This window comes from Arvicanthis niloticus, chromosome X (assembly GCF_011762505.2).
Source record: "Arvicanthis niloticus isolate mArvNil1 chromosome X, mArvNil1.pat.X, whole genome shotgun sequence".
NCBI lineage: Eukaryota > Metazoa > Chordata > Mammalia > Rodentia > Muridae > Arvicanthis > Arvicanthis niloticus.
The window spans coordinates 124,899,181-124,917,659 of NC_047679.1; the positions used below are offsets into that span (position 1 = coordinate 124,899,181).

General features: G+C 35.4%; 1 protein-coding gene across 4 annotated transcripts in view; it reads left to right on the forward strand.

Moving 5' to 3' along the window:
* Aff2 (ALF transcription elongation factor 2) overlaps positions 1-18,479 on the forward strand; it is a 450,392-nt gene that overhangs the window by 351,668 nt on the left and 80,245 nt on the right. For all 4 annotated transcript variants that reach the window (XM_034485864.2, XM_034485865.2, XM_076919068.1 and 1 more), the window contains exon 8: positions 11,759-11,796. In XM_034485864.2, the coding sequence (XP_034341755.1) occupies positions 11,759-11,796 (38 nt within the window). The remainder of the gene's footprint in view (positions 1-11,758; positions 11,797-18,479) is intronic.

The window sequence follows — 18,479 nt, forward strand, 5'->3', positions numbered from 1 at the left end:
GAAGATAAAGAAAACTGCTGAATTAGGTACATGAGAAATACTCAGCATGTGGCAAACTTGAATGAAAAAAAAAATCTATCTTGTCTTAATGTTTATTAGCTGTGTGCGCCTGGCCATGAGAAATTAAAAGTGTAATCATTAGGAGTGTAGTTTCTGGAATGAAGAAGCCTAATAATAAGTTCTATTTCATACATACTAATTATATCACATTTAGGGAAATTGCCAAACATCCTGAAATCTCAGATTTCCTGCAAGTAAATTAGGATAAAATAGTCTTGTCTAATTCATAGGAGTGTTGTGAAGATCAGACAAAGCTTAGCTATGAGAATGTATGCAGAAAACTGTAAGTATGACAAGTATGTAGTTATTCTTCCTTGTGGCCCATTTAATATTAACTGAAATTCTCTCTTAGATATACAAGAGAATAGACATTACACTTCCATTTGGCTTAGGTTTCTACAGGCTTTACTAAGAACTAGATTAAATGTCCTAACTGACATTCAAAGATATCTGTCAAGTGTGAATAACCTTAACTCCCCCGAGTCCTGACAACTTTTAAGTCAGCATCTCCAGGAATAAGGTCATCAATGACACTGTATCAAGTCCTCCAGAAAATTACATGTCTCCGGAAGTTTTTCTTCCAAGAACTGATATAGATGGACAGTTGAATCACACATATTGAATTTGTCCCTTCCTTTTCTGAAATAGCTGCTGCTCTGCTCCCAGAAATAGTCTTAAAGGCCTATGCAATGCCATATTTCCACTGTTTCCCTCAGAAAATAATCCGAAATAAGATGTATATACCACTGAGAGTTCATATTGAACACCAGAAAGTTCCAGGAACAGTGTTAGTATAAGAAACAATTCTTTGTATTTAGTGTTTGTGTGAACATTTTTGTAACAATATAGTGTTTGAAAGAAAGAAAGAGAGAAAAGAAAACAGATGGATGTCGATGGAATGGTTTTGATGTCATTCACCCAGCTGATAAAATTTTTAATTGTCATCTGAGAATGTTGATATTACAGTAATATTTCCATCTCAAGCCTTCCCCTTGCAAAACTTGCTGAATTTCCACTTTTAAGTCAGTCAGCCAGAGCAAGCAACTGTGCTATGATCAGCTCACTAGTGTTCAGTCAGGAAGTGGCTGGATACAAGGGAATGAGCTGCATACGAATGGGGACATACCATGTTCTCTGCATGGCCCTGACTAAACCTTCTGTTTCCCTTTTTGTCAAAATTTTCTTCTTACATTTCTTGTGATTAAAGGAACTCCTGAAAATGAGGAGTTAAACCTGAAATCAATTTTCATTTACAGCTGAGAAGCAGTTATTGATGCTGTGCTTGCAGTTCAATAAAAGATCTAAAGATAGAGACCCTGGGCTTCACTTTCAATAGAAGCAGGCTAATCAGTCTCAGCTGTTTGTGTTTTTTTTTTAAATAAAAGAATTGTATTGACAAGATTATTAAAATTGCTGTCTTTAAAATTTTAAGCACTCTAGAATTTGTCTGGTTCTAAAGACTTTTCAAATGTACAGCGGCAGACTCTAAAATGTACCAAGTATATGTTCATAGAACCAGATAATAACTTGCTTATTATTTCACTGATTGATTGCACTGATAGTATTTTGACCTCCCCAAGTCCAAGTCCTGTGGTCTGCTATCTTCTGGAGGCAGGATATTCTGTCATGCCCAGTATCTGAAGCCTACTCAGACAAGGACATGGCTCCCTCATAACCCTACTGACCTCAGAATATACATGAAACACACACACACACACACACACACACACACACACACACACACACACATTTTCTTCTAGAAGCTGCCGTTAAGACATTTTAGCAGTAATGTTATCTTTTATAATATGGATCAGACTGAAACCATAGACTTCATTTAGCCCACTTAGAAGTTCAAAACACTTAATGTGAGTGGAAATTTTCAGTTAATGACTCGGTTTAGGCAAATAACTGTAGCTAAGCCATGGGGTTGTGTGTTTGTTAATGTTTTAAAAGCATATATATAGTTTATAATAAATTAGGTGATATATAGTTTGAAAATATTCCCCCAAAGGGCCAAATTGATCTATATTTTGAAAAAAAAATGTATTAGCTTGTTTAAATTTCTTAAAAATAAATGGCCAAACATTTCAAAACTTCTTTGAGAACAAAAACATTCTAATGCCTGGATATAGTATCTAAGTATTTCCAATGTACCCTAATTTCTTTAGTTGCATAAGAACTATCCTGATACTCTGAAACATGTACCAATTCAAAGCTTGTTGGTGGAGATTGTGTGTACTTTCCAGCTAGAATGGGATGGCAGAGCTTTATCTCCAACATGTCAGCTTTATAGAAAAGATGTTTCCTTATGTCTTAACCTTTACTTCATTACTTTATGTCATTTTTTTCTGTAGATGTAGAACAACTTCACACATATAAAAGTTTGCTTTCAATCCCAATTCTTGATTTTAGTTATATATATAAACCATTTGCTCATTGCTGGGCTCTCTTCTGGCTAGGTTGCTATTTTTTAAATACTTTCAAATAGCACAAAATTGCTAAGAGTGCAAACCCTGGGCATTCAGGTCTGCATGGGCTGCTTACACATATACTGAACGTCCCAAATACATTAGCCAACTTAAACTGAAAGCCTGTTTTTATGTACAAAAATTGCTAGTGAGAACGATGCAATGCATTTTCCTGGTGCTGTTTGCTGGTTCTTTGGGAGTTGATATGCTGTAGTGAATATATTAGTTGTGACAACAGATACTCTTCCCTGCTGTAATCATTCCTGTTTGTGGCCACAGTTCTCCCTCATTGTGCTGAACAAGTTGTTACCTCCCCAAGGTTTCACCACATTTCCATTTACTTTGTTATCAGCAGAAAGGTTAGGGAAGGCCTCTTCTATAATGACATCAATAAGGCAAACACAGCAAGAGAGGTCAGCCTGTCAGAGCTAGAGAAACAGCAGATGGATTAGGTTGAAACTGGCTGCAAAATAAGTTTAATAGAGTCTTTTAATGTAAACAGTTTATCTGTCATTGCCTTTCATTGAAATGCCCACAAAATGATAGAGCTGGGGCTGTTGAGGTTACAGAATGTAACTGAATAAAATCCATACATTGTGATAGTAAAACTACCCAGCAATTAGAGAAAAACAGGACATTTTAATTTATTCATTAAAGACAAGAAAGTAAATAGGATAACATACAAGGTTAATAGAATAACATTGGCTTTCATATTCCCAAAATTGTGTTTCCCATTTGGTTGTATTAGCATGGAGACTAGATTAATAAAAAAAACTGTTTAAGGCTTGCATGGTATGATTTTTTTAATATGCTTCTGGCAAGTCTGTGACTATTTAGAAACCCATATGCTGAATATTTTCATTGTAACTATGTTTTTTCCACTTTTGGTACCAAATATTCTGGCTTGTTATCTCTATATAATGGAATGCCTTGAGCATGCAAAGAGGTATTGAAGTACAGCAGTTTTACATAGTGTGTTCATCAGATCATCAGTAGTGACCATGTCCTAGTTATTGTCCATGATACTTTATAAGTTATCTATCTATGGACATTTTTATTGTAAATCAAATTCTTTTTTGCTTAGTAAATTTTGGTAAATTTAAATCAGATATTTGTCATGGTAAAGTGCTTGTCCTAGATCCAAGAAGAAACAATATTTTTTTAATGTCTGAATAGATTACCTTCACATATGACAAGATGATCATGGACTTTCCATCCATAAAACCACATCATATATTTGCCTCTGTAAAATTTATGGCAGTAGACCATATCAACCACCTCTGAGAAGCTACAGATCACTATATGCACATCCGAATTGAAGTGTAAGAAGAAAGAGACATGACCATATTTCTTTTGTCACTGACCCTAAGCTGAAGTGGCCAAAGAGCATATCTCTGCTCTCACCCTACTACTTTTTATTCAATTGTGCTATTTTTCTCAAACCTCTTTATCTCCCCAGCTTCTGTCTTAGTGCATGGGTGAAGCCTATAAGTTCCATCTTGGAGTCGTTAGTAAGCAAGCTCTGGGAAATGTACCACATGTGCCTGAGTTTATGAGAAGTTTCCAAGCTTTGATTTTAATCAAAATTCTAGACTATATTACAGAAATATGAACATCTCCCATAAATACTAGTAATAAAATATTTCCAAATTAAAGATATAAGATGTTTAAGTTGATATGCTGGCTTTGAAATGAAAGTGACTGAGGATTTGGTATAGGTGTTAAATATGTTCTTACCCTACACTCTCACCAAGTAGTGACCATCTGCTAGCAAAGCAACAAGACAAGCTTTAAACATGGTGGTGGATCATGTTCTGAATGGAACAGAGACCTTACCTCATTCTTAGGCTTCCATGTTTACTTTTCTATTTATAGCAAGAGTAAAGAGAATAAGCATTTTAAATATACAAAAGAACTGTCTAAATTCCAGATAGCTACAATTCTAACATTAGCCATTAAAAGTACAAGTGGCTCAGTAGATTTTTAAAAAATTTTAAAACTTCCCAAATGTATAAAAGCACACTGGTATCTCGAAGAATATATTTACAATGAGTTTTTAGATAATTTCACTAAAAATTTACCAATTTTCTCAAGCTTATTAGTTTCCTAATGGAGATAGATAGGTTCCCTATTTAGCTCTGAGTCGTGTACATGTCTGTTAAAATACAGAATGTTAAAGCTGAAAATGATAAAGAGAAATTTCACTCCAGTTGCCTCATTTTGCCAATATGGTAGCTGAGTACAATCCCCTCAGTAAATATATGGACTAAAAATTGATGTAGCCTCTTTACCTTGAGCATAATGTGCTCTGAAGGACAGAAAAACTGATCACACTAGTGTGCAAATGATAGTTATTTCATCAAGAGCATGTGCACTGATGTGTGCTTTGGAAACACATAAGAAACACTGAGTATCTGCTGTCTACTATAAACATGTTGCCCAAGTTTTTCTTACATGCATACAGAGAGAAAGCCTCTGTTACTGTATTAACTATCTTCTGTGGAAAGGCCATATATCATTGTTTGATTATTGCTTTAGTATGGGTGAAAAGAGGACTTAAATTGGTTGGGAGAAAAAAAACATAATGTTTTAAAGCCATAAACAGAAGAAGAAGAGTGTCTAAGTGCCATTTCCACTGCCTCCTCTAATAGAAAAATGAACATGTCTAGCCCATATGGAGATTGTCTCTGTCCTTTCTTAGAAAAAAATTAGAATCAAAAAGTGACTTTAATTGGGAGACATGTTTCTTCACGAATAACAATACATTTTCCACTTAGTTATAATAAGCCAAAATTTAAGCTTTAGAAGAAATTATCAGTTGACATATGGCCCTTTACCCTTCATAAGAGGCAGTGTAAAGGAATAAGCCTTTATGAAAGCATATATTTCTGAATCCTATTATCACATCATCTTTGGACAGGCACTAGAAAACTAGTTGCCATCTTGCTAAAATATACATAGAATCAAGTCAGACTTGCCACAGGGCAGCTGTTTAATCAGCAATGACCATAGGAAGAATCTTAAATGTCAGGGTAGGAGGTTGATATGTGATTTACTGAGCAATGTGTTTGTTTAGTTGTTCAGCTGTGATTTGAAGTTATAGATTCGCTTTATGCTTAGTTCTAAGCTATAGCCCCACCCCAGATTCTAAAAAGGAGAGTAACATGATAAATTGGACTCTAAAAGATTACACTAGCAAAAGAGCATAAAACTGGGTAAGAATAAGGCAATAATGGAACAGTAAGAAGGCAGGGACCACAGGATAAAGAGAGATAATAAGCACAAAGCATGGCAGTAAATGCCAGGAGAGGAAGGTACAGAAAACTCTATCTCACACCAAGTGGGATAGAAGTACTACTGAGAGCCCTTCCTCTTTGCAATGTAAATAAAATCTTGTGTTTAATAGTAGGATCAACTCACATACACATGAGCATAGAAACATCACATACATTTACCTAAACTACCACAGACCTTTGTTTCCATCTATATGGAGCCTGAATTCCATCAAGGCACTCTGTCATACCCAGAACTCAATATCAACCCTCTTAAACTGCAAATATCCTGGACTCATTTCTATGGTGAATGTTTATTATAGACTATTAGATGCAAAACATGGTTTGGTATAGATGTCAAACATGTTCTTACCCAACACTCTGAACATGGTGGTGGATCATGTTCTGAATGGAACAGAGACTTTACCTCATTCTTAGGCTTCCGTGTTTGCTTTTCTATTTATAGCAAGAGTGAAAAGCATAAGCATTTTAAGCATACAAAAGAGCACAAAGTTACATTATCTTTCCTCCAAAATTCTATTCCTGCTCCCTATATGTGTGGTACAGCTTTCATGTTTGCTTCCAGGTTCCACTAAAGTTCAGTGATAAGTGGCATCTTTATAGACCCTGGATGTGAAGTCAGGAATATAGCCAAGAATCAGATTCTGAACAAGTTGAGTGACATTTTTTTTCTTACTCTTTCCTCCTGACTGAGTATACTTTATTCTAGTTGAAACCTCAGTCTCCAGAATACAATGCCTCTTCTTATTTTCTCATCCAAGTGAAATACATTGTTATATTTGGGCAAGTGTTCTCAGTATACATCTTTTCAGGCGATTTAGCTAGTTCTTTAGTCACTGATTTGAAGCTACCTGAATTCCTTGCTGATGAGTTCATTTGTCAATAAAGGTGTTCTTTGCTGAACTAAGGTAATCAATGAATTTACCAATGTATATCACTAGGATGGGACATAAATATGTCATGCTGCACAACTGTGTGAAAAGTTAAGAGAGAGAAATAGAGAGAAATGGGTAGCAATAAAAAATATAAAACCAATACAATTATTGACCTTAGTGGTGCATTGCCTAATGTGCAGTTATTTGAAATTATCTGAATGATTGAATTTTCCCTTTATACTGAGAAGCTTAAAAATTCAACTTAGGCACATATGCTTGTAGAATGACAGAGAGAATCATTTAAGTGGGAAAGTAAAATTATGCACAGAAATACTAATAAAATAATATTTTAGGCTTGGCTAACAGTATTATCTATCCCAGAACAAAACAGTACCTGAGTACATATCATTATTAAATAAGTTCACTTGGACAATATCCCCAAGCCATCTGAGTACTCACTTTGACAGCCTCACCATAAAGAGACTATATAGCATTATCTTTTTTCTATAATTCATAGAAGATGCATAATGTACAAGTATGGATGTAACTATTCAGGCCTTCCTTCTGAAAAGCCTCCCAAAACTCTCTAAATTCTCTATGGTCTAATGGAGAGGAACTGTAATTCTTCATAACCACAAGATCAAAATTACCATAAAGTATTTTTTAAAAGTTTTAGCATTATGGAGAAAATAACTAGCAAATTTTCTAAGTTGCTTACATGTAGCATTTTCTTTCTCAAAATGTTATGTACTCTGTGGTAGATGGTGCTCACTAGGTAGCCACTTACTGCCCTTCATTTCTTCTTTTCTGTAGTGAGAACTTCACATCTTGTGCTTCTTTGTGACACAGTATGGTCCCCGACCATTTTAGCTTTAGTGCAATGAATGGTTTCTCTATAGAAAACAGAGAAAAAAAATTTTTACTTTTAAGAAAGGAGATTTAATGAATAAGCAGCTATGAGCCTGTCCGCATCTTCCATCCTGAGGAAATAGATTTGTTGCTTAGTGGGATACATTGGATAGTACAATGCTGGTAATGAGGTATGACTCAGATAATAAACATTCCTTAGAATAAGAGAAGTACCTTCTCCCTGACATATGGTTCTTTTTCAATATGCTTTGGATAAAATGTTAGAGAAAGTGAAGAGCATCCATGATGATGTGAGTTGTAGAAGAAGAGATTTCTGAAGGCTAGATAACCTGAAAATGAGGATTCAGTGAGCTGGGTATGGTGGCATGAATTTGTAATCACAGTATTTGGAAGATAGAAGCAGAAAGATCACTTGTTCAATGCCAGACTAGGCTGTGCAGTAAGAGTCTAGCTCAAAGAACACCAAGGACCAATAAGTCATCCTAGGCTTCACTTAGTGAAAGAAAGGAAGGGAAAGAGATGAAGAGAGAGATTTGAGTGGTATGTAAACATGCTTAGGACTCACACCCCTACCTCCAGTCCCCTGAGTGTTCTGCCATCAAGTTCCAAGAGTCATTGAAGATTCATACCTATACAATGGTAGAAAGTCCTCACCTGTTGCCTTATAGGTATGTCTCCTCAGTACCCCAGAGTCTTCTGTTAATACTGCTTTCTAGACATGGCCATTATTTTAATCTTAGAGCTATTCCTGATATTGAGAAAGCAGCATGGTAGTATTTTTTTATTCTCATGGCAGTAACTGCATATGGCTGATACAGGGACATGACCACTACTTAGTAAATTCACAAATAATCTCACTATTAACTTCAATTCACCAACTCCTTTGTAGAAAGCACTCACAAATGATGTGCAGGCATTTACTTAGCCTACTGACATTTCTGAGCACAGCCATCAATGTTGAGTGCTAACAACAGCCACTAATATAGAAAGGATGGGAATGATTGTGTTCATTATCAAAAGGGGCAAACTGCAGTTCAGAGTTATAGTTTTTTGCTAATACCATAAGTAGAAAAACCAGAACCACAACTTAATAACATTTCCAATAACTTATTCTTCTACCAAGAGGTAGGTCTAACCTTTGGCCCAGGGGCTACATGGACTTCAATGTAGCTACCAAAAAGCCTAACACATTTGCACATGACAATGTCAAGAGATTGGGCACTATTGTATAGCACAATAACTCTCTTCATGTCATTATAGATTCAAATTATTTCATTATTCTTCTTTACATGAGAATGTCCTCCTTGTTCAGATATATATCATGTCATAGAAATATGTTGCAAAATAAGAATATAGGCTTTTCAAAGCACATGAACATTTTAAATTAAAGCAACATAACTGAAATATTGACTATTCATTTTTCCAATCAGTTTAAATTAGCTTAATGTATGTCTTTAAACTTAAATTTAGCTGTGACTTTCTTAATGCTTGGTGTATTATAGTACGTCATTTCCTTTGATTTTACTTCCTTTTACATGTCTCACATCCTGCCACATGTATTTGGAATGTGAGAATTGCCTTTTTATATTTGCTTATTTCAAAGAAGAAAATTTTCTCCTTGTAAAATCTGTAGAGTAATTCTTTTATGCCTTAAAGGCATGCATAATTTGCATCTGAAAAATGCTTAAAATTTCCCCACATCTTCTTACTATTACAATCCCCCATAGCATGCCTATAACAAAGTCAAACTGCAGCAAAAGTGAAGAATATAAATTGTGAGTCATGTCTCATCTAACATAGGTTCCCTGTCACCATTTAGTTTAGAAAATCCCCATGATGAGCACACAGGCTGACATGAGTATATTTGGCTTTAACTGTAAGGCATCGAAATGATTGTAAGTTCCTTTCAAAGGAAACGTGAATCTCTAAGCATAACACATTTCCAACTGATAGCCAAGCAATCCAGAAAAAAAAAATAATTTGAATGAAGTTATGTTCTTCCAATGGCTGTATTTCTTCCAATGGCCTCTTCTGATCAGAGAAAAATAACTGGGTAAAATTAACAGTTGTGAAAGAAGAAGTAGAAGGCATTTTCAAAACTGTCTCCTAATCAAAGCTGGGCTTAGCACTGCCAGTTTGATTTCTCCTTCTACCATGTCTGCCTGTGCCACTTAGCACATCAAGCAAGAGAAACTACTGGAACAGTGCCTATGATGTTATGATTACTTACAGCTTCTAGGACAGACTTGTTTGCATTTTAATTGTGAAAAGTAAATTAATATGATTTCCATAGTAATGCATTTTCAGCTTACCACCACACCTTATTCCTAACCAGACAGACTTGAGGTGTCAGGAAACTGGAGAAGGCAGGTGTGACAGAAAGTGAGAGGAAAGGAAGTGGAAAAAAAAAAAAGCAAGGGCAGGGGGGAGTGCACAAAGGAAAGGGACAGGAAGTGGAGGGGGAAGGAGAGGGGAACGGAGGGGAAGCATGAAGAGAGGGAAATTGGGGCAGAGGGGAGTGTGCAAGCTGATGTAGACCAAATATAAGTACCATAGGAAAGATTAATTATTATTGCACTTCTTGACAGCATCTGTTTCTTCCTTTGCCTATCTGACCTGACAGAATTCATGATAAACAGTGTTAACAACTTTTAGCTCCATGAATTGCATAGGAATGGTCTCACATGTCCTCAGTGTACGTTAGATGTGACTTTGGAGAAGCCAGACACAGTTCTTGTTTTCTCGTTTTCACCTGTTGCCTCATTTCCTGTCTTCTTCTAGGACTTGCCAAGAAAACTAAACTCAGGCACAGGTAGTAAGAAAATGATTTTTGCCTATGAAGGCAAAGTAAGTGCCTAGTATTAACAGATGTTTTTATATACTAACAAAGACTGAGGCTTAAGTAAGAAGGGCTTAGATTAACAACACTAATGTATGAACGTTCGGAACTGTATGCTGCTATTAGATGCATTGACTTGGCATAAAGGAAGTTCAATATACTGCATCTCAGTGGTGATCAGCTACAATGTCAAGTGCAGCCTGAGAGTAGCACTGTTAAAATGATTACCTCAGTGTTCTAATTTACAGCACTGTTCCTCTCCCTTGGACTCTACCCACTTCACAATTCACAAACAAAGTCCTCTAATGGTTATTGTTTAAAAGTGTCTGAACAAGCCTGAAGGTGGTCAAGCTGCTGCTTCCTTGCTCTCCAGATTAAATGTTATTCTGATAGCATGAGAAAGTCTAGTAGAGTACAAGTTTAGTTCTGATTACATAATTATGCTACAGATATAAGGAAAAAAAATCATCACTTAGGCCTTCCAGGTGCTTAAACAGTTTGATAGACTGTAGCCATTCTTCCATCAGCACCCCCAGCTGTGTTGCTTAGCAACATTTTAATTCCAGAACAATTGAAGAAGATGAAATCCCTGTGGAGAGGGAAACAGAAATAAGAGGCCTGTTGACAGATGATCTGAGTTGTTTCTTCTAATATACTGTGAAGATCACTAGCTCTTTTCATGAATGATAAATGGACTGTACACAGATCAATGGGTTCAGCAATAAACTGGAACCAGTCTCCATGTCTAAGGTGACTCAGGCCATGAGGCCCAGAAATTTCCTCATTTTGAGATTTGGTGCATATTTTCCTAAAGGTTCCAAGGGGAGGAAATTGATCTCAGTATTTGGGAATTCCTTGCCCTTTTGTAATGTACATTGCTAAAAGTAATTTTGAAAAATGAACATTTTTTTGCCTCTCTCATGGTGCAGGTGTGGCTGGGTATCAAGAAGAAAGCTAAGGTTAATAGTCCCCTGCCATAGAGCAACCATTTCTTAGCTCTCCTCTCCCAATGCTGTCATTACAGCTCAATCAGGCCCACCTGGGGTAAACTTAGAATAAAAGGTGAGGAGGGGAGGATCTGCTTGTGCACCCACCAACTTGCATGGCTCCTGCTGAACTTTGCCAGGTGCTTTGACAATGGCCATCTGTGTCTGAGCACTTAGACAAGTAACTACATCCCTGGGGAAGAAAATTGTTTTCTGTGTCACTGCTTATCCATGGGAGCCTGTTTAATTCACTTCTAGTGTTTCTAAAAAGCATTTTCTAATTTTATGCTGCTTATTGTTTTGGTTACTAGTTGCAAAGATTATGCCTGCTGATATTGTCTAATTGCATTTTTCTCTCTGTTTACAGGCTGTTGAAAAGGCAAAACCTAAGAATAATCCTGTGAAGTAAGTTATTATTTTTGCTAGTTGAAAATGGTAATTTTAATGAATTCTGTACATGGGGGAAAATAAGGTCATAAATGACTTGTATTTTGCATTAATCTCTATTCATGACAATTTGAAGACAAAAACAAAACACAGGGGTAAATCATCCACCAATGAGCAAGGACCAGCTTATATTTTTTCCATGTGTCCCTGATGAGGAAATGCCCCAAGTTTACACAGTTTACATAAATTAATATGTGCAATCATGAATAGCTTCCAAATACTATTATAATCATATTCAATGCATACCACTTCAAGCCTCTGGTTTTTTTCTCGTGCTAAAAAGATTACATTTTTAATTGCAAACCTTGGACCTATGACAGAGATGTAAATGCCTGAACATGTGCCAAGTGATCACCAGCCACGTGGGGAGGGTGGCACCTTGGCATCAAGGATTTGGTATTCTGTTAATGAAAAGTTCGTAAAAATACATTTAACTGAATGGTGTGTAGTGTGGCTGCTAACAAAGACCAGTCACTAAGCCATTTTGTAGGACATGCAAATTATAAATAAGACATACAGTGTTATTTTAAATATAGTACATGTTAGGCATCCTGTCTTTTCTAGAAGGGAGATTTTTAAATTAAAATGAAAGGCTGTCTTGTCATTTTGGTTTGTGACATTTGATTACAATGTTATGTTGCATACCATTCTGGTCATGGACATGGCCAAGAAAGGAGTTGGTGTAGTTACTGGATTTTTACAGGTCTAGAACTATCACATGTTTAGAAAGTATGTGTTAACTTATGCCAGCAAACTTCCATTATAGCTAGTACAAAATACAGAAATGGAGCATGCATTGATTTTTTTATAGTTCTTGGAAAATGGATTAACTATGTCAAGAATAAAAAAGTTGTTCCTGTAGTGTGAGAAAATTAGCTTTTCTAGACCATACAGATAGTATTTAGCATACCCTTAAGTCTAAACCTTGATTCATTTTCCAGAGTTATTGTATGTATACTGTGCTCTTAAGTTTCATTTTGCCTAGTTGACAAAATCTTGTCTCTGTGTAGCCCTTTCAAGGCCCTCTACAGTAGGGAAGTATATTATGTTGTCCAATGGAAGCCAGTTTAATAGCTGAGCTTTTAATCTTGTATGGTTGAGGTTAAAATCTTCTCTGAACCCTGGCTACTTTTCTATCTGTATACTCTGATAGCTATTCCACTGTAAGCCTGTGTCTGGACAGCTATACAGAACAGAAGATGGTGCTAATGAGGCCAGAGATTAATTTCTGGGTGGTCCATTAGTGATGTCTTACCCCTATAGTCAGACTATACCCTTCTCTCCAGTATGGTCGCATACAGATGTGTGCTTTAGGTCACAAGCAGTAAGGCAAGGGATGTCAAAAGAGTATAAATCTTGCCATCAGTTACTCCAAGTTTAAGCTCTTCCTATAGGAAATGAGTTCAAGCTTCATTATTGCATGGATAGAAGAGACCATTGTCTCTTTATGGGGCTGCATTATGTTGTAGTCTAATAACCTGAAGTGGAACCTGTTTTCTATCTGATCATTGTCAAAATTTGGCCCTACATAAAATTATACATTTTGTGAACTCTTATTAATTCACAATGTAGATTCTTTCTAATACTAGTTCTTTAAAGTGTAAAAGAAGATAGAAAACTTGGAAGGCTCAATGTGCTATAAATCTCCCTACTCTTAAGTACATTTAAAATGTCTACTTAGTACTAAAGTTAAGTTAAAATACTAAGTTTTTTGAAATGTCTTCTAATTAAATAATTCTGTATTAGTTTAGTGTACCTTGTTGTACTTTGAATCATAATATCAAATACAGTTGACAGCCACAGACAGTTCAAGAAGAAAACCATATTCCCAAGCTCATTCCATGGGCAGAAACACTACAGCATTATTTACATTCTCTGTCAGAAGAACAACAAAAGAGTTTTTAAAGCTTAATATGCAGTGATCTTCATGTCTAATGATTGTCAATAAATTTTGGTTACACACAGTGCAGTTCACCCCCCAAAAAAGAGCTAAAAATTTGAGCCACATTTTCTGTATGAATGAGTAGATTGCACATAATTCAGAAAATGGTCTTTCTGGGAAGCTTGCCTGAAGGGTTAAGAAAGCTGTTAGCTCTAGTCTAGTAGGTTGCCACCGTTAGGCAATAGGAGCTTGTATGTTATAACTGTGTCCTTACCTACTCCCTGCCACTCTTACTTATGTCATGTATAACAATGTCCCCACGATGCTCTTCTTTCTTATAGATGCTTTTCCTCTTAGTACTTCTCTTTAAGTCTCTAGCTAGAATGAACATTTGGTTGCATTTTTGGAATATGAGTTTTTAATTTTTCAATGAATGCTCAGTGGAAGCTGAGGTCTAGTGGCATCAATAACAACTGAAATATAAACACAGAGTTGTGAAGATGACTGTTGAGATTTTATATAGTACTTTTGTATATAATTTGGCAAATACTTAGAAAAATTCAAAATATAATAAGGATATTTCATGACATGTGAAAACTAACATGACTTTCCAATATCATTATCTACACATGAAATTGGAATTGGACTATAGATTCATTCCTTCATTTGCATATTATTTGTATTTGTTTTTATACTGCAGTAGCAAAGTTGAATAATTAAAACAAAGACCGTATAGAGTGACACATGCTTACCATGTAAGTCTACATATTACATGTTCACTATCTTGGGGTGTAGTTGGACAGGTAGGAAAAGGCAGAACACCTTTTAATGACACTGCAGGTTAAACTACCATGCCTTTTACATTGGGGGATATTAGACAGTACATAGACATTTAATGAGCCATTATTAGCCATTGTTGGGTGTTCAAGATTTTGCGGGACTGGAATATGCCATAGTTATCCTTACAGATAAAGCAATTTACTCTTCATTGAGGATCCAATGAGTAGATGATCCAAAATCAGGCAATAATATCTCAAAAAGCAATGCCCATTTATCTACAATGTACTTCTAGTCTTTCGCAATTCAAAGATCATATTGGTTTTCATAAATTACATAACTTCTAGATCTAGCTAAGGCTACATAAATGATTGTTAGGCTTATAGCAAACTATTTACTAGGTCCACTATAACTTCTCAGTTTCCTCTTTAAAAGTTCAACCCCTCCATATTTTTCAGCTACTCATTCAATTTATTTTTAATAACTTCCTGGGTGTATGTTCCTTCCATCACTATGGGGAAACTTTGGATCACATTAGTAAATATTTCATATAAAGGAGAATAAACATATATATGTCTAAGGAATATAAATGCATAATATCCCCATGTATAACAATGACTTTACCTTGACCATTAAATATTACTTCTGAGAGTAAGACTCAAAGTGATTGTTCCTAAGATCAACAATCATGCCTAGAGATGTCTGGTTTGTTTCTTTATATAATGGAACCATAGTGGCAACAAAATGTGAAGGGCATAATAACACTAGAGCTCTGTAATGTGTTAGGAGAAGAGACTTTCACTTGTGTATTAAAGTGCTACAGCAATCATTACCAAGATTGTCATTGTAATAACAAGGCCTGAGAGATGTACAGATTTCTCTTACCGTATGTGACGTATCACATATATTTTTGAAAAGAAAACTACATTTCTGTTATTAAGACATGTGTGATAGTATACTTATGAAAATGTGAATTGCTTTTGGCTAAAATCCATGCACTAATAAGCTAAGTTGAATCTAACTGAGGTTGACATCTGCTGAGAGAGAAAAAGAGAGAAGGCATAAAATTTTCCCCTACATTTACACTTTAACAACATTGCAGAATGTGGTGGTTGTCTTTGACAAATTAGTCAGAATCAACAGGGATGATGGAATTACAGTTTTATTTGGAAACTGATCTATCTTATAGATATGGTTGTTTCATTATTGAAAATGAAAAAAATACCCAGAAAGCTTTTTTTTCACCATTGTTTGTATTATTATTTGTTATTTCATGCAATGGGTATTTTATTAAGACCAGCAGAATTCCAGGAATTGTGATGGATGTTGTTAGATATATGAGTAAATCTGACACAAGTCTTATTCTTGAGTAGAACATTTTCTAGTAGCAGTGATTAAAAAAAAAACCTTTTGTAAAGAATTAAATAAAAGAGTGATGGATGCCTCTGGTATAAAGGGAGTGATAAAGTAAGGAGAGAGCTTAGCACTGTTAAAGTTAGGGGTGGAAAGGTGAAGGAGAAATATTTGCATCAAGAGTGTAAATACTACTGGTTTAAGATGCTCCTTGAGGAGTAGCAGGGTGTATAAGGAATTATGACTGTCCAGTGGTGTGTAGGTACTGAAGGGCCATGGTGAAAAGTCAAGTGAAAGAAATTAGTTTGGTAGAGTCAAATAGCACTAAAGAACTCTTCTCTTCTAATGATCATGAACAATTAATTAGTTCTTTAGTCATCTAGACACCAAGGAATTATTAATATACCAGGGTTCAAGTCCTGAGACTGACATTAGCTTATTATATGAAATTGAACTTATTCCTTTCTTGCTCCACATCTCAGTAGGTTATTTATTTGGTCCTCCAGATCTTAATAAAAACAGAAGCTTAAAAACTTGTTTAATAAATATGCTCATTCTTGATTATCTTTAATCCAATTTGAAGTAGCATGTACACATGCTACGATCGTTATATATAAGTATATCAACTATTTATACACAGAGAGGCACATATAAATCCTCGTCCATCATTTTTAAACTTTACATTTGAGAATTGGAGAGTAATAACCCATATAATTATAGTTTTAAAAAGGTCTGCTTGGCTTGTGTGCACAAACATAACTGTATCCTCATTCATCACTTCTACGTTTTACATTTGAGAATTAAAGGACAAGAACCTATATAATTATATGTGAAAAGATATCTGTAGGGTTGAAAATAATTGTGGCTCTTAGTATGTTGGGCTAATACTCTGAAATGATCTCTTATGTAAGTTTTTGGAGATTCATTTTGAGTGATTTTGCATGCACACATATTTCAGATACATAGAGCTGTAATGGATTTATCATTTATAGTGATAAGACAATGGGTTCTCAACTGGGATCTGCCAGACACTAAACTTTTGAGTTTGTCTTTAGAACAATATGATTGTGGCACTATTGAGGTTTAGCATATAGGTGAAACATTACTGTGTGTATTCATATAATATATGATCAGAGAAGTCCTATAGATTGTTCAGTTGAGATATGCTTTACCAAGAGTTTCCCAAATGTTTGGCCAGAGGACATGTTTACTTTGAAAAATATATCATAGGATGTTGAGTGGGAAGATGAGTCCATATGAAGTAAGTGACCACACAGAGTCCTTGTCTCCATAGGTAGTTTGAGAAATCCAGTGCCCTAATAATTCATACCCAGTCTTTAATGAGAGTTCCTGAATTAAGCATGCTATTTTCAAAGGTTTCGTGGAAAGTAAAGAAAACTCCAAATCATAAAGCTACAAAATATCTCCTGTATTTCTTTTATTATCACATTCTAAATCATTTTTAAGGATTGCAAACATCCTCTGGTACATACCCCAGTGACAATACAGAACTTGTAGGGATAGTTTACTCTGAATCCCATAGGCAAAGAACTGTAGTCTCCAATGTGCCACAGCAGAGAAGCAGGCTGCACTCATATTTAATATTACCTGGTCCACTCATATCCTAATAGTGAAGTACCCACACTGGTATGCTTCATAAATCTCCAGTCAATCTAGTCTAATCATCTCTATTTATAGGCAATTAATGAGAAGACAGCAAAAAATATTTCTCTAAACAGCTATATAAAATTATATGGTAAAATATATGTATCTTTATAGGGTAAAAATAGCTACAATTGGATGCAAAAGCTTTCCAAATTCATCCACACAGCTGGTAAAAGCTCCACAAGTTTCCAGTACCCCAACCTCTGGAATTTGAGAGGAGACAACTTGAAGCTCTGATAGGTAACCCATGTTTCTAAACACTCCACATCATGTCCACTACCATTTAGGAAAACACACTGATTTTAAATACCCATGAATACTTTGAAGATTTAAAACATCCTATTACATAATTTTGCATAGCTGTTCACTTTCTTCAAAAATTCATACCAAATGTGTAAATAGCTAAGGATTGATGAAATTTAAAGGCACTTTAATATTTAGACCAACTTCAGTTACATGGAGTTTATTATATCTGTAAAGAAGAATACTTTCAAAGACTTAAGCACTTCTGTTGCCCTATTATTATCACCCCCACCTCTCTAAAAGCTTTATGAAAAATATATCTCTTTAAGCAGCAAATTAATATCCTGATCAACATGAGGATGAAATAAAAACAGGAAGCATCCTTTTTTTCTAAAATTGTAGTGCTTCAAAATAAGCCTAAAGTTGTAAAAGCAAGACCTTTTAAAGGAAATTAAGCTACATTTTGTAAGCAACAACAATCCAAAGATCTTATTAACAAACCCAGATCAAATATGTAGCACATAAAAAGGACCCAGTAAATCCAGAATAAGTTTCTGAAGAAGGAGAAAAGATTTCATCAGGATATCCACAAAACAGGAAGATGCTAGTGTCTGGGAAGCACCATTGTCATTCAGCAAAGACTTGACCACCTTTTGTCTGTAGGCAAAGGGGAAAGAGAGAGGATTTCGGTAGGAACTGTGTGGTAACTAGAGACCACTTA